The following is a 23,805-nucleotide window of genomic DNA, read 5'->3' as shown; positions in this document are numbered from 1 at the left end:
CCATTGATCTATGTGTCTGTTTTTGTGCCAGTACCATGCTGTCTTGATGATGACAGCTTTGTAATAGAGCTGGAAGTCCGGAATTGTGATGCCGCCAACTTTGCTTTTCTTTCAACATTCCTCTGGCTATGTGGGGTCTTTTCTGGTTCCATACAAATTTTAGGATTATTTGTTCCATTTCTTTGAAAAAAGTGGATGGTATTTTGATGGGGATTGCATTGAATGTGTAGATTGCTCTAGGTAGCATTGACATCTTCACAATATTTGTTCTTCCAATCCATGAGCATGGAACGTTTTTCCATTTCTTTGTGTCTTCCTCAATTTCTTTCATGAGTATTTTATAGTTTTCTGAGTACAGATCCTTTGTCTCTTTGGTTAGGTACCTTGCTAATGTTTTAATTTGCATCTTCTTTGTGACTAATCAGGTAGAAGCTCTGATAATATTTCATCTTGTTTGGATACCTCCTTTTAGGAAATGCCTGTCCCAACTTTGTTTCTGTAATGACAAGTTTAATTTTCTATAAGAAATACTTGCAAACAATACAAATGACACAATTAGGATGGTGAGCAAAGCAAAGAGATAGGTGCTACTTGTAACTTATTCCCACAATAGAAAGTTCCTTGTTTCTGTGGTTGTTGACCAAAGTCTGACCTTCCCAAGTCTTTTGCTTATTTTCTACCCAGTGATGTTCTTTTACTTCCTCATTACTCATTCATGCCTTTCATTTCCATGTGGTTATTCATAGATCAGGCAGCACTTACTGAAGTAAGCATTCTTTTGCCATCACCATGGAATCCGTTTTAGTACTTGTCAAATGGCTATGGTTGCTTTGAGCTTTTCTGTTGTGTCTATGCCTGGTAGGATTAGCCCTTCAGTTTTCTTCTTCTGTAATAATGCCTTAGCATTCTACATCCTTCACCTTTCCATGTAAAATTTAGCCTACGTTCCCCAGGAAAACCTCCTAGAAGTTGATTGGGATTGAATAAGATCTTTTGACCATTTTTGGAAGAATCTGTCTGTTTAAAACATAGAACCTTATAATTCAGGAATGTGATAAAACCCTATATTTGTATATCTTCTTTAATTTCTCCAACTGATGTTTAATCATTTTCCTATTGATGCCTTTCAGAAAGTTTTTTGATGTATTCCAAGTTGTATGATTTCTGATGCTATTTTATCATAAGATATCATGTGAGAACTTTATTTTCTAATTATCTGTTAATATATAGAAATACAATTGATGGGGCACCTGGGTGGCTCATTCGATTAAGTATCTGTCTTTGGCTCAGGTCATGATCCCAGGGTCCTGGGATCCAGCCCGCATGGGGCTCCCTGCTCAGCAGGGATCTGCTTCTCCTTCAGCCCCTCCCTCCATGCTCACGCCCCCGTGCTCTCTCTCTCAAATAAATAAAAATAAAATCTTTTAGAAAAAGAAATACAATTGATATTTTAAAATTGTTCTTGTATCCAGTTATCTTGCTTAATAATACTAATCACTAATAATCACTTACTCATGTCAATTATTTTATCTAATGCTATGCCTGTTTGTTCTTTCTGATTGTGTAAATGCACAATCATGTCATCTGTAAATAATTTGTTTTGTTTTGATTCCTTCACAATGCTACAGTCCTCTACTTTTCTTGCCTTCTTGTACTTCTTAAGGACTGTGATACTAAGTTAAGTAAAATAGTGGTGGTAGGTATCATCATCCTGTGCCCAAACTCAGAGAGTATATTTTCAGCATTTTAACATTAATCATGGTTTTTGATGAGGAAGTTTCTGTCCAATTTACTAAGTTAACATGAATATCTATTGGAATTCATCATTTTTTTTTCAAATTTACTACAGAATCACATAATTTTTTCTTTCTATTCTATTAATGGGTTAAAGACATTCAATGATTGTTCTGTATTCTTGCTGGATTATTTATTTATTTATTTATTTTTTTAAAGATTTTATTTATTTATTTGAGACAGAGAGAATGAGAGACAGAGAGCATGAGAGGGAGGAGGGTCAGAGGGAGAAGCAGACTCCCTGCCGAGCAGGGAGCCCGATGCGGGACTCGATCCCGGGACTCCAGGATCATGACCTGAGCCGAAGGCAGTCGCTTAACCAACTGAGCCACCCAGGCACCCCCTTGCTGGATTATTTTTAATAATATTTTATTTGGTAGTTTGGCCTCTATGTTAATGAGAGATTTGATTTCATTTTTTCTTGTTTTGCAATACCCTTTCAAGATTTTGGGCCTCTCAGAATAGCTAGGAAATGTTCTTTTTTCTCTCCCTCTAGAGCCATCACTTCAATCTCTGCCTTTGTGTTCACATGTTCTCTCTGTGTGCATATCTCTGTGTTCAAATTTCTTTTTTTTTTTTTTATATAAGTTTACTAGTCATATTGGGTTGGGGCTCACCAAAATGACCTCATTTGTACTAGACTACCTCTGTAAATACCTATCTGCAAATGTAATCACATTCTGAGGTACTCCAACATATCTTTTTCTGGGGTGCAGGGTTCACAATTCAACTGATACCATGGAATGGTTTTGAAATGGAAGGCACCAGTAGGATCACTGAGCAGTGAGATTGGAGCCATTCTGGGTATATGGTGGTGAAATCACTGGAAGGAGGAGGAGAGTGCTGAGATATCCAGGGACAGAATGACACAAATGTGAGAGGCATGTGTGCCAACCATCGTGGGCAGGGCTTCTCCACAGGGCAGCTACAGCATGGCCTGCAGTATCATAACATATGGTGTTATAATGACAAATCTATCAAATCCAACCACAAAGGCCACAAGAGACCATAGGTCTGGTCTGGTGTCAGCATTTGCCAGTGTTAGCATAGCCACATGATCACAGTAGGTCTTAGGGGATGATGTAGTTGAGGCAGAGGGGCAACCAGGAGATCAGGAAGAAATGGGGGCTCACGCACAGCATGCTTTGTGGTTTCACGGTTTTTCCCAGCTTGGCTGCCAGTTATTGGAACAAAATGAACATGGTGGAGTGGAAAGCAGATTGGCACATCTAGTACCCAAATGCACGTGGCCACCCCTGACTGACAGAGGAGAAAGTATGGATGAAGCAGACCAGCATAGTAGAGGCAGTTATAGTAGTTCATTTTATGGGCTTGCAACCAATAAAATGGACAACCTCTTAGGTGAGGTGGAAGTAAGAGGATCTCTACCATGAAAGCTAGCAGGGCCAGGAAGAAATACATGATGTGCAGGCCACATCAAAGCAGGGAGCTGTTTTTCACAACAGCCCCAGCATAGCTGATAGAGAACAGGAAACAGATCCAGAATTGAGAATCCTCCTGCTTGGAAAGACACAGGAAGTGTGTGGGAGCCAGTCCCTAGTGGTGGCATCTGAAGATGACTGCTGTGGGGAAGGGTCCTACCCTCTGAAGGGACTAACCAAGTCATAATCACACGCTGTTTTTGAGAAGTCTGGAAACTGAGAGCTGAGTGATAAGAAACTTGTCTTAATAAGAACCCACTTATCATATGTGATAAATATACATATTTCTCTGAAACTAAGTTTAAAAAAATTGGGTTATATCCAGTTTCTCCTGATGGCAGTGTTTATAAATCACAGGCCCAGATTTATAGACTGAAGAATAAACATTGCATACATTAAGGTTCCAAATGGAAATGAGTCACAATAAATGCTGTGTTGATCCTCGTCCTTTTCTACTCATAAAGAAAGAAATTACTTTTTCATAATGCCTATGGGCATATCTGGACACTCTGATCTTTTATACAGATTTAATTAAGATAAATTTGAAAAATGAAGAGAATGGGTAGAAGGAAGGAGAGTGTGAGGTTGTGATTTATACTCAGAAATATGTATTTGGTCTTCGTCCCCTTTTCTGGCACAGAGCTCCTAAAACTCTTGGAATTTCCTAAGTGATAAGAGCCATTAGGTGTTTTTTGTTATGTTAACAGCAACCTTTGGACCCCACCCAAGGATGGGGGCTCATTGCCAGAGGAACCAGTCATCCCTGTGATGACTCTGCCCATCTCACAAATGGGAAATCCAATCCCTCACTCAAAGTATACCCTTGATAGTTTTTGGAAATGAGTACATGCATGCTGGGCTTAGTCACAGATTTGATGTCCTGGACCCACGGCCCACTGGTTCTTCAGGTTATAATGAAGGCAATCATCTGTTTTCACTGATTCAGAATACTTAAGGATACTTCTAATCATGACACAGCAGCACGGCTTAAGGAATTAGTTTTCCTATTGGAGCTGGGATTGTAGGTATCCAGTGTGCTTCTTTTGCTCATTTCTTACTATGTTCTTTGATTGCCAGTCTCTCTTGTTCTCTATGCTATTCCCATCCTCTTAGAGAATGTTTGGAGCAACATAATTGCTCAATAGATATTTCTTGAATAGAAATTTAAAATGTTCCAAATATTTTACATTTGTTAATAAAAAGAAGCGAATGAGGGACAAATTGTTAATTATATATCAAATTTATCTTCTTTGACAAAGAACATCCTTCAGAGTTTCCATGGGAAAACTGAAATGAGGCCTTAGTACTGAAAGTCTGGTATCCTACTGGGGAGGAATGAGGCCAAAATGGACCTGCACATGCCATCTTGTGGTCAGCATTGGAATTATGACCATGGTACCAGGCACATGTAGACATTTAATCATTCATTCCTGTGAGTAGTTTTTTGTAGTGAGCATGTTCTGGGGATAGAATAGTGAACACCTGTGCTATACTTTCATGGGAGTTATATTCCAGTCATAGGAACAGATGGTGAATAAGTAATTTATTTATTTTTTATTTTTTATTTTTTTTAAAGATTTTTTTTTTTTTTAATTTATTTGAGACAGAGAGAACGAGAGAGAGAGCACTTGAGAGCGGGGAGGGTCAGAGGGAGAAGCAGGTTCCTTGCTGAGCAGGGAGCCTGATGCGGGACTCGATCCAGGGACTCCAGGATCATGACCTGAGCCGAAGGCAGTCGCTTAACCAACTGAGCCACCCAGGCGCCCCGGTGAATAAGTAATTTAAATAATTACACGTTGTATTAAGAGAGGGAGGAAATAAAATATTTGTGTTGAAAGAAAATTACAGGGGGCAAGAACTAGTTGAGATACATAGGTTAAGAAACCACTCACTGATAAGGAGGGTATTAGTTGAGACCTAAAGGATGTCGAGAGGAAGATAGAATGTTCTAGAAAATAACAACTGGGGTAAATGGGAAGACTTAGAGCAAAACTCTAGGCAGATAAGAAGTGGGTATGTTTGGAAGAAGGCTAGAAAGGCTGAAACAAAGGAAAAAGGTAACAATTAGTATGGTAACAATACCTCAATGGGTATGTTGAAAAAATAGAATATACTACTCAGCAGTAACAGGAAATGACCTACTTATCTTACATGCAGCAGTATGGCTCAATCTGAAAAACTTTATACTGAGTGAAAGACACCAGATTCAAATGAATGTATTATTTATTCCTTCGTTTATAAAAGTGCTAGTGAGAGAAAAATTAATCTATAGTGAAAGACATCAGATCAGGGTTTGCCTGGTTGGGGTGGAGAGGGGGTGGTTGACTCCAGAGAGGCAAGAGAACCTTTTATGAAGTGAGGGCAGTGTTCTCTGTCTTAATCAGGCTGGTAGCTACAGAGGCAGGTATATGTGTCAGAACTCTTCAAAGTGTATGTGAAAATATTTACATTTTATTGTCACAAGTTATACAGCAACAAAGCTGATTTTAAAATGTAAAAGAGGGACTTACAATCATTAACTGATTTGCTGATAATAGGAACACGGGTCGGTCCCTTTACATGGCTAGTATTTGGGAATCATGAAAATGCTCCTTCAGAATACCCATTCATTTCTGGGGACACTTTTAGGCTCCTCTAGCTATTTCTCCTGGGAGAAGCAAACATGTTCCCGATTCCTCTTCAAGCACTTTCATCTGATGTTGGTTTTAATAACATAAAAGCCTGTGTTCTAGAACCTTCTTCACTATTAGCTTTGACAGGAGAGTGGTGAAGGAGGATAAATACACAAATGCAGTAATTGTGATGGATGATTTTTACCTTATTTGTGGTGATGCTATCATGTGTGTATGCATATGTCCAAACTCATTAAAATGAATACATTAAATATATGCACCTTTTTTGTGTAAGTACACCATAATAAATTTGAAAAAATCAGAAAAAATATGGTTTTCTAAAACAGGTTAACATTTTAATTGAAAAGAAAATTAAATATTAACAAATACTCAAACTTCTATTGACTTTCGCACTACCTTTAACCATACAATATAGCTATCTTCAGAAGAGAATGTCCTTTTTTTTTCCCAAAACTTCTTCACTGTGCAATCCATTGTCATCAGGGAATAGGCAATTTCTGGAAGGAGGGACCAACACTCAGCATACAAAATGCTCACTGTTACCAGTCTCAAAAAGTTGTGATTCTGGCAGCAATTTTCATGGAGATTTTCAAGCTTTTCTGGGACTTGTATTCTGGAGTCCTTCATCTTCTCAGATTGCCCACTCCATTTTCCTAGGCTTTGGCACTGAATTAACTTGTTCTGTACAGTTTGTTATTGTTTGAATTACTTTTTCTCATACTAAAATTACGTCCTCAATCAAGGATAATTTTTAAAAATACATGAAAGTGCAAAAAGAAAGTTAAAATATCACAAATCTCACTACTCTGAGTTGCTATTATTAGCAGTTAGATGTATTCCCAGAATCTTTTTCTATGCATATGTATTTCTTTTTAGAATTGGTTTCAGCCTTATGAGCAAGTGTTTTCTTTTTTCTTTAATATTATATCTTGATCATTTTTCACATCTTTACATGCTCTTTGCAAATACATTACTTAAATGCTACATGATATTCAATTGCTCATTCTTCATATAGATCAGTATATGTATTTTCCTGTTTTTGGTTTTATAAATAATGAATCTATACATATCTTTGTACTTTTCTTTCCCTCAAATTCTATTTTTATAAAGAGATTCCAAGAAGGAAAAAATACATGTACTTTTTAACTGTTTTGGTGGAAAGTTCTTATCTCCTTTTTAACAGGTAGCAGCTTAGACTTCTGGCAGGGTGAAGATCATTTTCACCTTAGTGGTCTGTTGGAAGATGGCATTCTGTTCAAATCTTCACTAATTTGATAGATGGACATATTTTTTACTGTTCTCTTGTGATGATGAAGATTGGTCAACTCGGTATTTATGATCAATCACATCGTTCAGAGAGTTCTTGTTCTGGGCATTTTCAAAATTGTTCTTTTGTTCTGGAGGGTTGCTAACCTCTGGGCCTTTTGTTCACAGATAACTTTGTTCTGATGCGTGCATTCCAGATCAGTGGGGTGATGGGGTTGGTTGTGATGCCGTGACCCTTGGCTCAGGGATCTTTTCCACAACATCCTCGAATAACCCTGTCCCTGATCTGCTTGGTCCTAACTCCATAGATGATGGGGTTGAGCATGGGAGGTATCAGTAGATAGAGATTAGCGAACATGATATGTACCACTTGGGGCACGTGATGTCCAAAGCGGTGGGTGAGGAAAGTAAAGAGGGCTGGGATGTAAAAAGTCAAGATGACACAGATATGGGAAGCACATGTGCCAAAAGCCTTGAGCCAGGCTTCCTCAGAGGGCAATCCCAGAACAGTTCTCAAAATCATCGCATAGGATATACTGATGACAATCATATCAAAGCCAGCCATAGAGAAGGCCACAAAGAGCCCATATGCACGATTGACTCTAGTGTCTGCACACACCAGCTTTAGCACAGCCATGTGCTCACAGTAGTACTGTGGAATGACGTGGTTGGGGCAGAAGGGCATCCTGGAGACCATGAAGCAGAAGGGACTCACCCACAGCAATCCTCTCATCATCACGGCTGCCCCCAGTTTACCCACCACAGCTGGGGTCAGGATAGTAGAGTGGTGGAGTGGGAAGCAGATAGCCACAAAACGGTCCAAGGCCATAGCCATGAGCAACCCAGACTCCACAGAAGAAAAGGCGTGGATGAAGAACACCTGGATGAGGCAGGCATGGTATTCAATCTCATGAGCATGAAACCAGAGTATAGCCAGCATTTTAGGTTGCGTGGAAGAGGAGAGGGCCAGGTCAGTGATAGCTAGCATGGCTAGAAAGAGGTACATGGGCTCATGTAGTGTGTGGTCAGTCGGACTATATGAAGGACAATGATATTGCCAACTATAGCCACAACATACATGGCACAGAGAGGAAGGGCAATCCAAAATTGGTAATTCTCAAGTCCTGGGATCCCAAGTAGGATGAAGAACACAGGATGCAAAGAGCTATTCCCTGAGGCCAGCATCACTGGGTGGTTAATTTGTTCTCCATTGTGAAGGTAATTTACTCTCTGTAGGTGATAATAATCAAATAAGTAATTATTATTATTTTTAGTATTTTGATAGGTTCAACTGAATAATAGGGTAATTGGGTTTAATGGTAAACTGGAAGAATTTCAAATGTTTTAATGAAAAATTTTTGCAGCATGGTCTCCAGGATGCCCTTCTGCCCCAACCACGTCATTCCACAGTCCTACTGTGAGCACATGGCTGATGCTACTCTTCATTCCTCATTCCTATTTCTGTCATTCAAAATGGGATCAAAACATACTAGCTGCAAGTGTGATTTTTGTCGAAGAATCAATATTTTCTTTGCAGGTAGCATCTGCTAAGGGAAAACTATCCTGTCATATAATGTCAGTAATAGTCATTCTTGCCCTTTTATTCTTCAGAACTAACTGACTCGTTTAACCTTTCCCATCGGTTCTTTTCAAGCTTCTGTTTAAGCCACTTAGGCAACTTTTCAGGGTAGAACCCAGGTTGGAACACTTTGGCTTAAAGGCTCATAGCAAGTATGTAGTGATGTTGAGTTAGCTTTTACTCTAGGAGTTACCAGGGGAATTTTGGCTAGAGGATAACTGACTGATGATTGTATACCTGTAATTAAACCTATTCTCTTTAGTGTGCATCCTCCTAGATTAGAGGCCAGCAAACATTTTTCTTAAAAGGTCAGATCATACATATTTTAGGCTTTGTGTGCTATACAGTCTCTGTTGCAACTAGTCAGTTTAGCCACTGTAGCATGGCGGCAGCCAGTCAGTACAGAAATGTGTGAGTGTGGCTACATTCCAATACAATTTTATTTATAAAAACAGCTTGCAAGCTAGATTTGGCCTGCAAGTTATAGTTTTCTAATTTCTGTCCTGATGATAAATTTTCATGAGGTGAGCACTGCACAGTGCACCATCCTACCACTGTTCATGCTTGGCACAGAATAGGGGTTTAGTAAACAATTGCTGGAGCAAATAACAAAGAAATGTCATTGTTCAGTGGCAATGGACTTTTTAACTGATTAGCCATATCTTAAAATCCTTGGAGAAACCTTTTATTTATTTTTTATTTTTTTAAAGATTTTATCTATTTATTTGACAGAGAAAGACACAGCGAGAGAGGGAACACAAACGGGGAGTGGGAGAGGGAGAAGCAGACTCCCTGCCGAGCAGGGAGCCCGATGCGGGACTCGATCCAGGGACTCCAGGATCATGACCTGAGCCAAAGGCAGTCGCTTAACCAACTGAGCCACACAGGCGCCCTTGGAGAAACCTTTTAAACACTACTTTTGCACCATGGCTACAAGAGAGTTATGCATAATTCTCATACTGGAGTCTGCTCTGCTGGCCAGTGAAAGACATGAATGCCCTCCTCTGCTATACTTGCTTTACGTGGTCGAACTTGTCTGATCCCTCTAACACCTACCTAGGAGTCCATGACACACCTGGTTCTTACTTTTCAGCCTTTCATCTCAGTTGACCTGAGCTTTTGAATCTCCTCCATAACAGAAACACACAGACAAGAAGAGTATCTTTTCAAATCTCCCATAACAAATCACCTGTTGGAACTAACAAATGTTTCATTCAGCCAGACCTAATGGTTCCTAAAAAGGCTTTCTTCAAGATCCCAAATAGTCCTAACCTCTTTCTGATTTTCCCTAGCTTTATAACGTTATGAGAGTAATGGGGCTCAGACTTTATAAATCTTGCTCTACATTGCAAACTTTACTATCCTACCTTGATAATAGCTATAGGTTTGCTCAAAACAAATACTCCTATCCAGGGTATGGTGAAAATTCAGACACACACATTATCTGGGGTCGAGGACTCTAGTTTTATCCTCTGTTGCCTGGCTTGTTCTTCCAGTTATATGTGCTGTTTGAACCAGAGTCTTCCTCTCTCCCTCCCTTCTGCCTCCTGTATGTCACCCTCCATTTGTCAGGACTTGGTCACTGAGGCTCATGGGCACCTGGAAAGCATACTTAGACCATCTTCATTCTTGTACTGGGCACTGATGAAGATGCCTGCTAAACCTACAATTTCTCAAAGTGCATAATAATCTCTTTAATTAATTGTGGAAGACATTGCCATTTTTGTAAATATAGCACCATAAACGTTTACATTTTATTGTTTTTAACTCTCACAAAGTTTCTGCCCATGAGCCTTCATGGGGAACTCACCTGTTCTCCATACTCCTTTTGGAGTGGTGACTCTTCTCAGGTGGTCCGGGACCCAAGTCTGGAATAGGAGATTGGGTCTCTGACAGGTGCCTTTCTTTCTTCTCTATACCTACAACCCCATGGAATCTGGTGTCCTCCTTCTCAGCAATTCCCTTGCCTCTTCTTCCCTCACTTATGTACTCAGCCTGTGTAGAGTGAAGGCTCCAAGTCATGTGGAGTGGACAGGGAGTTAACCAGTCTTAGATCATTTTTGTGAAGTGTGTGAGATTTGAAATCCTATTTCTGAGGGAGGCACAGGTTATCAACTTACTGCTGGGTGGAGAGATGGATATGTGCATTCCCTCAAGAGTAGGGAAAGAAGAGCAATATAATTTCCCTTCTTGCCCAGCATTCCTTCTCCCTTTTCCTGCTTTTACATATTTCCCTGTCCCTGCACCCCCATGGGCTAGACCTCTTGTGAGCCTTATGCATACTGAAAGAAGAAATTAAGTCATCTTTTTCAATGTTATAGCTAGGGTGATCACACACTGAACTTCAGAGTCAATTTTTCTGTTCTCCAAAGTACAATCTAACTTGTGAGAACTTGGCATAGCTTTTGGTTCAGGAAATACTGTTACAAGAATGACGTTCTCAGGCTTTCTGGGTGGCTCAGTCGTCAAGCGTCTGCCTTCTGCTCAGGTCATGATCCCAGGGTCCTGGGATCAGGTCCAGCACTAGGTTCCCTGCTCAGTGGGGAGCCTGCTTCTCCCTCTGCCAGATGCTCCTTCTGCTTGTGCTCTGGCTCTCTTCCTCTCTCCCTCTCTCTGACAAATGAACAAATAAAATCTTAAAACAAAAGAATGATGTTCTCACATTAGTGGAGCTCAGCTTTCACCTATGAGTGTGGGTTTGAATTCCGTGCTGGTACCACTGGCTCTGTTAGCCTTCAATTACTGCACTCATTATGTGGAGTTATTTATGTCCATCAATTAACCATATTGCTCAGGCCTGAAGGGGTAAAGGATAAAATGGGCTGTGATCTTACTAAGGAAGAGTTTCAAGGATGTTTAGATCACTTTCTCACTTTGGGGTATCTAAAACCAAGGCATAGAACAATAATGCTGGAACAGGGTAGGGTTCAAATCCAGAATCCTTCATGGAGGGATTGTGTGTGGAGGCAGGCTCCTACTTTTCTAGAATTCCCTGGAGGACATGATGTGAGCAGCGAATCCTCCCCATCTCAGAAGGAAAGCCATCCGTCAGGGATCTCTGGACCTGGAGGGCCAGTGGGTCAGGCCATTGTGCAGTCTATTGCCTCGTCTTCCAGCTTCTTGGAGCCTCTGTGAGTCCTACCGTTCTCTGGGAAGGGCAGAGATGACTGTGGCACAGGGGAACCACTCACCTTGAGCTCTGCTTCATCTCTGACCATGAGCAGCTCTAACTGGCTCCTGTAATTCAGCTTTTAGCAGAGACTAGATTAGGACCTATTTAAAGACCTGTTCAAGTCTGGCCTTTCCCTTCCCCAAGCATTAATTCTCCGCCTCCTGATAGGCCCCCCTGTCTCCATCTCTGGTTTCCTCTGAGACTAGAGACTAAAGCTTGAAGCATTAACCCTTAAGTTGCCTCTCCGCTCTGTATACACAAATGCAAAGGCTGGGGGATTGACTGCATGGGCAAGAATGAGTGTTGTTGAGAATACACAATTGTGAGCTTATCTGTATGGATGTATTTTTTGTTAGTCCAGAGTATGTATATTTACAATTGAAAAGAAATTTTATACAATGTGAAGGTGTGTGGATATGTTTGTTGATGTGTGTATTTGAGAGATGTTTTAATAGACATGTGTGTAAGGATTGGATTTGGATGTGAATGGTATGTTTGTATAACGTGTGTTTGTGCAGGTGTAAATAACAATTTCATTAAGTATACGTATTTATTGGGATAACTTGGCTCTCTGAGTACAACGGCACTGCATACCCGTATATTGTGAAAGCATATGCTGAGCTCCAAAGCTGATAGTGTGAAATTATACAACAAAATGTATGGGTTTGAAGAGGTGTTGACAATCTCTTGGTGCTTTTGTATGTACCTAGGTAGCTCTGGTTCTGAAGCCCTCCCACTTCTTATCAGGAGAGGCAGGAGGACTTCCAGATGGAGGTCTTGCCATAGTTCTTTTTGAAATTTGGTGAAGCTGGAAGGCCCTCCTCACTCAGCCTGAACAGTTAAGCTTATGCAGAGCTTCCTCTCACTCCCCATATAGAGCCTTGCTGGTTTTCTCTTCCTTCTTTTTTCTCAGCATTCCCTGATGTATGATATGTCAAATGAAGATTTGAGAAAAAAAGTATTTAAAAACAGAAAGTATGGGGCGCCTGGGTGGCTCAGTCGTTAGGTGTCTGCCTTCGGCTCAGGTCATGATCCCAGGGTCCTGGGATCGAGCCCCACATCGGGCTCCCTGCTCCGCGGGAAGCCTGCTTCTCCCTCTCCCACTTCCCTTGCTTGTGTTCCCTCTCTCGCTGTGTCTCTGTCTGTCAAATAAATAAATAAAATCTCTTTAAAAAAAAAAAAAGAAAGAAAGAAAAGAAAAAAAATAAAAAAATAAAAACAGAAAGTAAGGATTTGTTTGTAGAGTTCAGACTTCAGAAGCTATGCCTCACAAAATCCACAACCCAACATACATTTATAGGGAAACAAATCACACAAAAGGTTTACAGTAATCTGTTTATGGTGAATTGCCATTATCATGTTCACAAAGGTTAGGATTTATTTTAAGATATAACCATAACAAAAATCTGGGATAAAACCGTTTTTGTTAGGGAGTCCAGGTTTACAGGAAAGATTCAAGGTTTTATTATTTTGGGGATCGGGCTGATATTGTAATTTTGGATTTGTCCCTGGTTGCAATTTCTTTTTCTTTATCTGCTTCTTTTAGCTCTGGTGAGTGAAATATTTGGTATTAGGAAAGTTGAAGAAAGTGCCAGGCTTTCCTCTTCTCCGTCTTCTTCCTCTTTCTCCTCCTTCTCGCCCTTCCCCTCTTGCCCCCATCTTCCCCTTCTTTCCTACTTCCCCCTCGCCTTCCTCTTCTTTCTTGTCCTCCCCCTTCACCACCTCCTCTTCCTCCTGGTTATCATCATAGTTGTCTTCTCCTTTTCTCCTCCTCCTCCTCCTCCTCCCTCTCCCTCTCCTCCTTTTTCTCCTTCTTCTTCACTGGAGGAACTTTTTTCCCCAAATGAAGCCTGGCATCGAGGGACAGGACCTGAGTTTCCCCATCTCTTGCATCTTCCAGTCCCAAATGCTATGGTGGCTCCAAGCAGACATGGCATCCACGGTCTTGTGGAAGTTACTTGTTAGGCCAACCACACTGTTCTTCAAGTTTAGGTGCGCATGGCTTGCTGAAATGAGTGTGCACCAGGCAGATCAGTCCGTTCCCGATTTACCCTCCTCAAGTTCTCCTCATCGTTTGTGTCTTTCAAAAGCTGGTATTTCTGCAGGATGCACTGAGGACTTGGGCACCTGGCTCACAGCCCTGCTCTAAACCTCAGTCTCTAGGAGAACATTCAAAGATTTATGAGCTGTACTGAGGGGCTAGTTAAGGTTGGTTGCCATAGACTTCTAGCCATACCAGTGTTCTGTATAGATAAATGTTCTTATGATATATCCCACATTACTGACCACGTGTACCTGCATGCACATAGGGAGGCTAAAGAATATTGTTTGTGAGACTTATGCTGTGTAAATAACCTTAGGAACAAGGTTGTTTAAAATCTATTATTGGGCCTCTAGGTCAGCATGGGCCCTTCTGTTCTGGATGCCAAGAACTTCAAATCTTGTCTCAAGCCCCCAACAGCTTCAGGCTGTGTTGGGTACCTGGAATGGAATCCAGGAGGGGAGGCAAACACATGGAGCCCAGGCTCCTTGAAATATAGAAATATGATAACATGGAAATGCAGCTCGCTCCAAACTGCATGTAGGCAAACAGATGTTTAATTTCAAACACTCTTATTTGTTCTACAAATATGGCCCTTATGGGGATAGTCATTTGGAAATGTCACCTGAGGGGAGGACCCTCCACCCAGGCCTCTTAATCAGGACTGCAGCCTGGCTGTTTCCATGGGGCTTCCCCAGGTGATGAGGTTGGGTGTTTTAAGTACCCAATTTGATGTAACTTTGCCTTATTCTCATTTATTGCCTACATTCATTACTTTCATCTATGTGTAGCTTCCTTTCCTCTTCTGTTTCTATTAGTTTTCTACAATAATAATAAAATTTTCTTTCCTTTTTGAAACTGAAATATGGCTGTTGTGAATCTCTTGTGCAAAACAACCATCTGTAAGTTACATTTTATAGGATTGTGAGGGGAGAGACAGAAAATTTTTGGAAAGGAAGTTTTGATGAAAGAAGACATTGTTGAGGATATTGACATGAGAATCCTGGGACACTTCAGTGTAACTATGTTGAAAGCTCATCCACATTCATAGCTTCATAGCTCCTATATCCTCTATTGTGTTGACCTTTATCTCCATTGTAGATACTCAGTCAATCATGACAGGAACTTGTCACAACTCAGAGCTACTCAATCTCTGAATTCCTGAGCATCTCACTCTAACTATACCATCTTATCTTTCTAGTTTTTTTTTTTTAACTCATTCCATGTTTTATACATCATCAATTCCTTCAAACCCTATATATATATATTTTTTCCAATCCTTTCAGCCCTCTTTTCTTTTACAGTTCTGTCTATGAAACCTAGTCCTCATAGTTCATCATTTCAACCATACTCATATGAATAACCTTAACAACTATCTATCCATCTCAGCTACTACTCCCAGTGTCATTGTCTCTTGCTACCCCTGTACCACTGAGCCACCTCTAGAAGCAATAACATAAATGATCAGATTGGAGCCATTGCAAGTTCATGGTGACTGACTTTACCTGAGCTTTCAAAACAGCCCGAACTATTTTCACATTTCTCTCCCTTTCATTGTGCTGAGACATGGTGTTAGGAAACTATAGTAACTGACCTCCCTAAGTACGTTGTTCAGACTCTGTCCCCTAATTATAGTGAAAATCTTTTTTGACTTTCTGCATCTCTTCAGGAAGCAGAACTTCCCACCATGATATTGAAGAGGAAAGCTCCTTCTATTTGACTTCAGAAGGTGTAACACCAGATGGCTTTTTCCTGCCTCATTTCTTACTCACCTGAACAAGGTACTCTCACTGCCAGTCACGCCACCATACAGGGTTCATTACCACATTCAAATAAGGAAATCAAATCTGGGTAAAGGGGAAATAATTAGGTCTATGCTCTGCTTTTTCAAACTTCAGGGAGAACCTTGCTGACGTCAACATTGTAGTGAAGGTCCTACACAGAACAAAAAGACAAGACAATGTATGTGCGCTGATTGGATAATTGTTAGGAGTTGAATTTTGTTCCCCCCCAAATTCATATGTTGAAGTTCTAACCTCCAGTACCTCAGAATATGACCTTATTTGGAAACAGGGTCATTAAAGATGTAGTTAGTTAAGATGTAGTCATAGTGGAGTAGGGTGGGCCCTACTCCAGTATGACTGGTGTCCATATAAAAAGGGCAAATTTGGACACAGGGACATATAAACAGAGATTGAATGCCACAAGGACATGAAGGCAGAGATCTAGATAATGTGTCTACAAGCCAAAGTTCCAGCAAACCACCAGAAGGCAGGAGAGTGGCCTTGAACAGATTCACCTTCATAGTCAACACAAGAAACCAACCTGGCTGATACTTTAATCCTGGCCTTCTAAGCTCCAGAACTATGACAAAATACATTTCTGTTGTTTAAGCTATTCAGTTTGTGGTACTTTGTTATGGCAGCCTTAATAACCTAATACAACAATAAATATCTTTTCATCCATTATCTTAATTATTCATCTATAAATAAGTGTATTCCACATGAGCCAGTGGATTATTAAATGTAATTTTAATTAAATTGTTTATGTAATTGTTAAATATAGTCTAATTCATCTATTTGTTTATGTAATTAAATTGTTATCTATCTAGGCGGGGATCCTACAGTGTCTTGCATATCTTAGGGGTGGCCTTGTATTTACGCAAGGATAGATCAATACATTATTGAAGAAATGATAAAGAAAGCAGAAATGGCTCCAAACACAGTTAATTTTCAACGGAGATCAATGCAATTCAGGGACAGAAAAATGTCATGGTGCTAAACTAATTGTCTGTATAAAAACAGAATGAGCCTCAACTCTTACCTCAATGTGAAAAATCTTTATTGAAGTTGTAATATTAGCCTAAATTTGAAAGCTAAAAGTATAAAGATTCTAAAGGAAAAAAATAGAATAATATTTCATGAACTTGAGGAAAGCAAAGATTTCTTAGTCTACAAAAAGCGTAGCTATAAAAGAAGAAAATCAAAGATTGAACTTCATTTAAGTAAAAAACATCAATTTCAAAATATAGCATTATAAATTTGAAAAGGCAAGTCAGAGATGGAGAAAACATTCACAATGCATATAACTGAAAAATAAAGTCCCACAATCAATTAATGGAAAGACAAGTAACTCATTAAAATTTTAAGCAAATGATTTAAATAGGCACTTCACAAAAAGCAGTAGATGAATGGCTAATACACATATGGAAAGGTGTTCAACATTATTATTCAAAAGGAAATAAAAAATCAAATCAGAATGAGATACCAATGCAAACTTATTAACATAACTAAAATCAAATACTTTGGTAACAGTAAGTATTGGCAAAATTGTGGGTCAGTGGGAGCACTCAGACACTGAGTACAGCCACATCAGGAACCTTTGGCAATTTCTAATAAAGGTGAGGATCTTTTTGGCCAAGCAACTCCATTTCTAGGTCATACCACAAGTTATTTTTTTTATTTATGCACCAACAGTGTCAAAGAATGTTCATAGTAGCTGTCTACATAATAGCTAAGATGTGAAAGCAAATCCGTCATTTGGAGGTTAAACAAATTTGCTACATCTATCCAATTGAATACTACTGAGCAAAGAAGGAAAAAGAATGAAAAATGAAAAAAAAAGGTATACACAGAAACAATATTGTGGAATTTCAAGGTACCAAAAATAAAAAAAAGTAGAGCTTAATGCATTAGAGTAGGGAAAAGACCTATATAAAAAGGCAAGAAAGTTCAGTTTTGGTTTACAGAGGCCTAGTTGTGAATGGGTGAGATTTGTTTGTTTCTACATGCAAAGTTGTATTCTAATGGTTTAAAAGCTACTGAATTACTGATTGTATAGAACAACCCAATGAAATAGGTATCAACATTTTACAGGTAGAGAAACCAAGGCACTGCGGAGTTAAGTTTTTACAGTGTAGGCATATAGAACCAAAATTTTAACTCAGTTTTGTTCACTCTATTAAACTACCTTAAAAATGTTCAGAGAAAATTATAACAGCCTAACAATTCTATATATAGCCAATCCATCAATAAAATGTAAAAGCAAAAAATAATTTTTTTAGACAGGCAGGAACAAAGAAAATTTATCATTTTCTGCATCCTTTTTTTTCTTGTTTAAAGATTTTATTTATTTGAGAGAGTGAGAGAGAGATAGAGAGCAGCAGAGAGAGAGGGAGAAGCAGACTCCCCATCTAGCAGGGAGCCTAATTCAGAACAACTCGATCCCAGGACTCTGGGATCGTGACCTGAGCAAAAAGGCAGAGGCTTAACCGACTGAGCCACCCAGGCGCCCCTGCATCCTTTTTCTTTTTCTTTTTTCCTTCTTTTTTTCTGAATAAAACCAGAGTGTGTACTTCAGCAAAATAAAATAAATATCCATTGCCAACCAGGTACAAGTGGAAATTATTCAGGGGTGCCATGTAAAGTAATCCCAGGAAAGCAGCACTCTAATATGCCTTAAAAAAGTGCAAAATGGGAGGGGGAGACAAACCATGAGAGACTATGGACTCTGAGAAACAAACTGAGGGTTCTAGAGGGGAGGGGCTGGGGATGGCTTAGCCGGGTGATGGGTATTAAAGAGGGCACGTACTGAATGGAGCACTGGGTGTTATATGCAAACAATGAATCATGGAATCAAAAACTAATGATGTAATGTATGGTGATTAACATAATGTAATAAAAAAATGCAGAATGTATTAAAGCCTTGCAAAATGGAAGATGATTTGAATTTCAGAGAAACAGAAAGTTGTCATAGAAAACCATGGTCCAGTGCGAATTAAATGGAAATTTGACATAATTATGGGCAATTGAATCAGTGGAAAAGGAAAGAATTGATTTTATGTTGATGAATATGTGTTATTGATATAAGATGCTATGCCATTCTTTTTTAGTCACACCATATATTTTAGATTCTGTGTTGAATAATGTGTATTTCATATTTCAATCAAAATTTATTTGTTTTAAGGTTCAAACAACTGAAATGTGAATAGGTAATATTTAATCATAGCTATAAGACTGTATGTAAATTTATATATCTTATCCAGGCAAATATTATGCTGTAGGTGACTGAATTTGGTAATGGAGAAGGGGGAGAAGGAGGAGGTATGAGAGTATTTCTTGCCTGCAGCCTACATGGCAATAAATAGGATCTAAAGGTAATGATTATGCTAAGTAAAATAAGTCAAGAAGAGAAAGACAATTATCATATGGTTTCACTCATATGTGGAACATAAGGAATAGCTCAGAAGACCATAGGGGAAGGGAGGGAAAACTGGGAAGAAGTCAGAGAGGGAGACACACCATGAGAGACTCTGGACTCCGGGAAACAAACTTAAGGTAACAGAATGGAGGGGGGTAGGGGTAACTGGGTGATGGGCATTAAGGAGGGCACATGCTGTGATGAACACTGGGTGTTATATGCAGCTAATGAATTGTTGAACTCTACATCAAAAACTAATGATGTACTGTACTATATGTTGGCTAATTGAACATAATAATAAAAAATAAAATAAAGGTAATGGGGAAAAAGAATGTTTATGTTTATTGAAAAATATTATAAATTTTTAAATTAAAATTTAAGTAATTAAATATTAAAAATAATTTTAAAAATAATTAAAAGAGAGATGGTAAACGTATTATTTAGACCTGCTTCAGTCTAGTGTGATGAGCCTCCAAGGAAAGCCTAGTCCTCAAACCTAGAATTATGCTGCTCATCTGATTATATTATCTCTAAACCCCAAGGGTCTCTTGGCAGCAGGGCTGGGTTACATGCTGAGCTCCTTATAGAAGCCCAGGTCCAAGAGCTATCCACATGCATACATGGCTGGGCAGTGAGTGGGAAGGGCAACTCTCCCTCTGCTGGGAGCGAGGTAAGATGCCAGGAGCAGAAAGAGCAGACCAGGGAGAGGGACTATTGAGAGCTAATCTGGAGGGCCAGGAAAGGATGGAGCAGTGGGAGGCATGGAGTAGGGCAGGTACTGAGAAGCCCAGGACTGCAAATCAGAGGTAGAAGGGTACAGATAATGGGAAGAGGGGTGCAGAGTGGCAGGCGCAAGCTAAATGTTGTGGAAATGAAGTGAGATATCAACAACAAGTTTGCAAACAAGTATTTATTCCCAGGAGAAAAACAGTTATGTCAAGGAAATGGAGTGAATTGTTGTGATTCTGTGTGGCCCAAATTTGACATTTATTGTAAATTTTATTGTTTCAATCAGCTTTTAAATTTGACTGATTTCCATATCTCCATTTTCTAGAAAATAAGCTTTTTGAGTTATTTTACTTAGCATCAGCTCCACCTTTTTACAGGATCCTGGTAATCTGAGCTTTCTAATAGCTGTTTTCACAGAAGCCATTTATATTTAGAAAGAAGTACTTCAAATACATCTTGGTATTTGACCAATCATCACAGACAGACTGGAAATAGGCAGATCAGGGATATTTTTAAGGTTCAAGGTTTACAGATGAGGCGTCTTAAATGGGAATGGGTTACCAGGGTTTTACCTCCCATCAATGCAGGAGGAAGGACACCTAACTTCATCTTTATTATGCTATTGGACCAGAATAATACATCCCAATGTCCACCATGTCCTTCATGACCAAAACCTCTGGACACAGAAATCTACTTAGTGTTATGTTTCCTATTCCCAACTCCCTCACCATTGATCAAACCACAGACTGTCATCAAACAAACAACAGACACACAATCTAGTTTGAAGTGCATACAGCAGCATTTTTTGGTCTTGTCCTTCTAATGCATGTATGATATGATGTACTTTTTATTTTGTTCACAGGCATCTTTTGCAATCAATAGCATTTAAATTTGATGCAGTGTTTTGTATCAATATTTTACTTAATAGCTTTAATTTCATCTTAAATAGAAGGCCTTCACTAAAAAAGTCCTAAATGCATTTTCTCTTATTTATTCTAATATTATTGTAAGGGCTTTGTTTTACCTTGAAATTCTTAATCCAAATGCAGAAATCTGTATAATAGGGATATTTTAATATTTTTATAAATTGTTAGCCAATTGACCAAACATCATTTATCACATATCAGTTCTTTTTTCTAGTGTTGTAAGATGCCATTGTCATCATATTCTTTATCCTCATTCACACATTTTTTTGAAATGCAATTTTTTTCCAGGGATATATATTTTTAAACTTTTGACAATATTATATTTTGTTATAATAACTTTATATTACATTTTGATATATCAAAGAACAAGTCCCTCCCTTCATCATTTTCAAATTATACTGAATATATTTGCACATTTATTGTACCTAATACATTTTAGGATCCATCTGTCACTACCCATTAAAAACTCTTTTGTGTTATTGATTGATAATGCTTTAATTTATGAGGATATCCATGGGAGAATTCATATCTTTTCACTATGGAATATTTTTATATTTAATAAAGAAATAAAAGACTTTTTTAATGTTCTTCAATAAATTTTTAGAGACCTATTCTCTCCCTGCCAAACACAGACATTGTGTTATACCAATACAGTTTATAGTTTTATGGCTATTATAAATAAATACTTATTTTTAAAAAATTTCTTCAGTGATTAATTCTTATGAACAGGAAAAGGTATTAATTTGTGATATTGATCTCTGTGGTCAATTTGGTTAACTCTATTTTAAGAGTTTGCAGTCTGTTCTTTCAGATTTCTAAGGTAAAGAATCAACTAAAACCTAAAGACTTTGAAAAATTTTCTTTTCAAAAGTAACACTCTCCTTTCATTTACTTGTTTTTTTCTCATTTACTAAGACTTTTTCATAGAATGTTGAATAGTAGTTGTGATAGTAGGTATCTTTATCTTTTACTGACTTCAATAGAAATGTTTTTAATAGGTCGCCAGTAAATATGTTTGCTCCAAATTCTAGAAGATGTCTTTCATTCAGGAACTCATTTCCTTCCTAAATATTAAGAATTTTATCTTGAATTGCCATTGAATTTTCTGATTTTTTTCTCATCCCTTGATCAGGTTTTTTCTCCATTAATCTTTTTGTATAGCCATACCATTAATAGATTTCTTAAGTTGAAAAATTCTTTCATTCATAAGACAAAGTCCACTGTTTCAAAGTGCATATTCTTTAAAAGCATGGTTACAATCTGACTTACTAAAAAGTTATTTATAATGTTTGCATGTGTCATTCTAAGTAATTAGATAACTAGCTTTCCATCTGTTTATATGCTTGAGAATAGGGCTCAACCTCAGCCCTGTTCACATTCTGGGCTGGATAGTTCTTTGTTGTCTTGTGTATTTTAGGATGTAAGCATCCCTGGCATCAATCCACTAGATGCCAGTGGCACTCCCTCCTCAGTTGTGACAACCAAAACTGTCTCCAGGCATTGTCTCCTTGCTGGGGAAGCAAAATTCCCTCTTTTCCACTCTACTAGAATTTGTGAAAGATAGAAATACTCTACTTTTTTTTCCCTTCAAATTTGGTTGTGGGAGTTTTCCCCATCATTGACATTTCCTCTGCTGGTTTTGATTTCTTGAACTAGTTTGGTGATTGATGTTTTTCTATAAAGTTGTCCATTTTGTATCTGTTGCCAAATATATTGTTATACTTATGCATACTATACCATTATATTTAAAGTTTTGTTTCTCAATACTTTTGTTTACTTTTTCATTTCTCATGCAGTTAATCACACTTTTTCTAAAATTTTCTTGACCACTCTTGAAAAAAGTTCACATATTTTCTCTTTAAGTAATCAACTTTGGTTTTATTGTTAACTCATTCATTTGTGCTCTTAACCTTTGTTAATTGCTTCTTCTCACATTTATTTAAATATTTTCCTAGCATCTTATATTGAGAAAAGATAATTTATATCCTTGTTTTCCTAATAAATGTATATTCTTCAGACTACACATGCACTCCAGTGTCTTGCTGTACAGATTTTCATATGTGGTTTTCCCATTTTTATTCAGTTTAAAGAATTTTCTCATTTTTATTTTTCTGGCATAGAGAAGATGCTTAATAAATGGATGTTGTTATTGCTTTGGAGCCCTTGTCATCTTATATTTATAATACATTATTATTTGTAGGTTAATTAATAGACTAGGTTATACAGTTTGAAGATCTGAAAGAGATTATTTTGTGCTTAAATAAAGAAGAGGTGGAAGAAGAAAGTCATTAAAGTTTAAGTAGGAGGGACTTGGTGATTGACTGGGAAAGATATGTGTACAGGACAATTCCCAGAGTTCTGACTTAGAGAATTGGTTAATTTTTATGAAAATTATGAGCTTTATTCAGAATATATAGGAGTAAGAACAATTATAGGGCAAAATGATCAATTTGGTTTTGAAATATTGAATTTGATTTACTCAGGAGGAATATGTGGGGCAACGTTCAGAAGGAAGTTCTAATCTTTAAGAACCTGGAAACCACAGCTACCTTCAGATATCTATTTGAAATTTTTCATTAAATAGGTGCAAGATGAAACTGTGAAAATGGGCGAGATAATTATTTAAATGAATTGAGAATGGGCAAAGGGCAGGTGCCTGAAGGATTCCAAAGTTAAGGTTCCTTGGGTGCAGGGTGGGAAGCCAGAGAGAGAAATTGCTGAGTGGTGGGAGACAAGTAATAGAGACTAGTGCCAATACATGAGGAGAGAGAATTTCCAGAAAGAAAGTATCCTCAGCATAATATGTAAGTGTTGGATAAATGAGAGGATCACAAAAATGAGTCAACCGAATCTGGCAATTATAATGGCAATGTTTGCATTTCTAGCTCTCTTTCTTTCTTCCTTCCTTTCCTCCCTTCCTCCCTCCCTCTCCTCACTCTCTCTCAATTTCTCCCTCCCTCCATCTCTTCCTTCCTTTTTTCTTTCTTTCTTTCTTTCTTTCTTTCTTTCTTTCTTTCTTTCTTT

At 38.4% G+C, this 23,805-nt stretch overlaps 1 protein-coding gene across 1 annotated transcript; it reads right to left on the bottom strand.

Moving 5' to 3' along the window:
• Nucleotides 1-6,996: 6,996 nt before the first annotated feature.
• Nucleotides 6,997-8,502, bottom strand: LOC118003953 (olfactory receptor 52R1). Its single transcript, XM_034995089.1, is given in 2 exon segments — nt 6,997-8,164; nt 8,167-8,502. Coding segments are annotated over 2 exon segments (942 nt in total). The 5' UTR covers nt 8,321-8,502; the 3' UTR covers nt 6,997-7,376.
• Nucleotides 8,503-23,805: the final 15,303 nt, after the last annotated feature.

This window comes from Mirounga leonina, unplaced genomic scaffold, assembly GCF_011800145.1.
Source record: "Mirounga leonina isolate KUSES-001 unplaced genomic scaffold, KU_Mleo_1.0 Mir_92, whole genome shotgun sequence".
NCBI lineage: Eukaryota > Metazoa > Chordata > Mammalia > Carnivora > Phocidae > Mirounga > Mirounga leonina.
The sequence above is the reverse complement of the archived record's forward strand: the minus strand, read 5'-3'. Positions and strand labels throughout refer to the sequence as shown.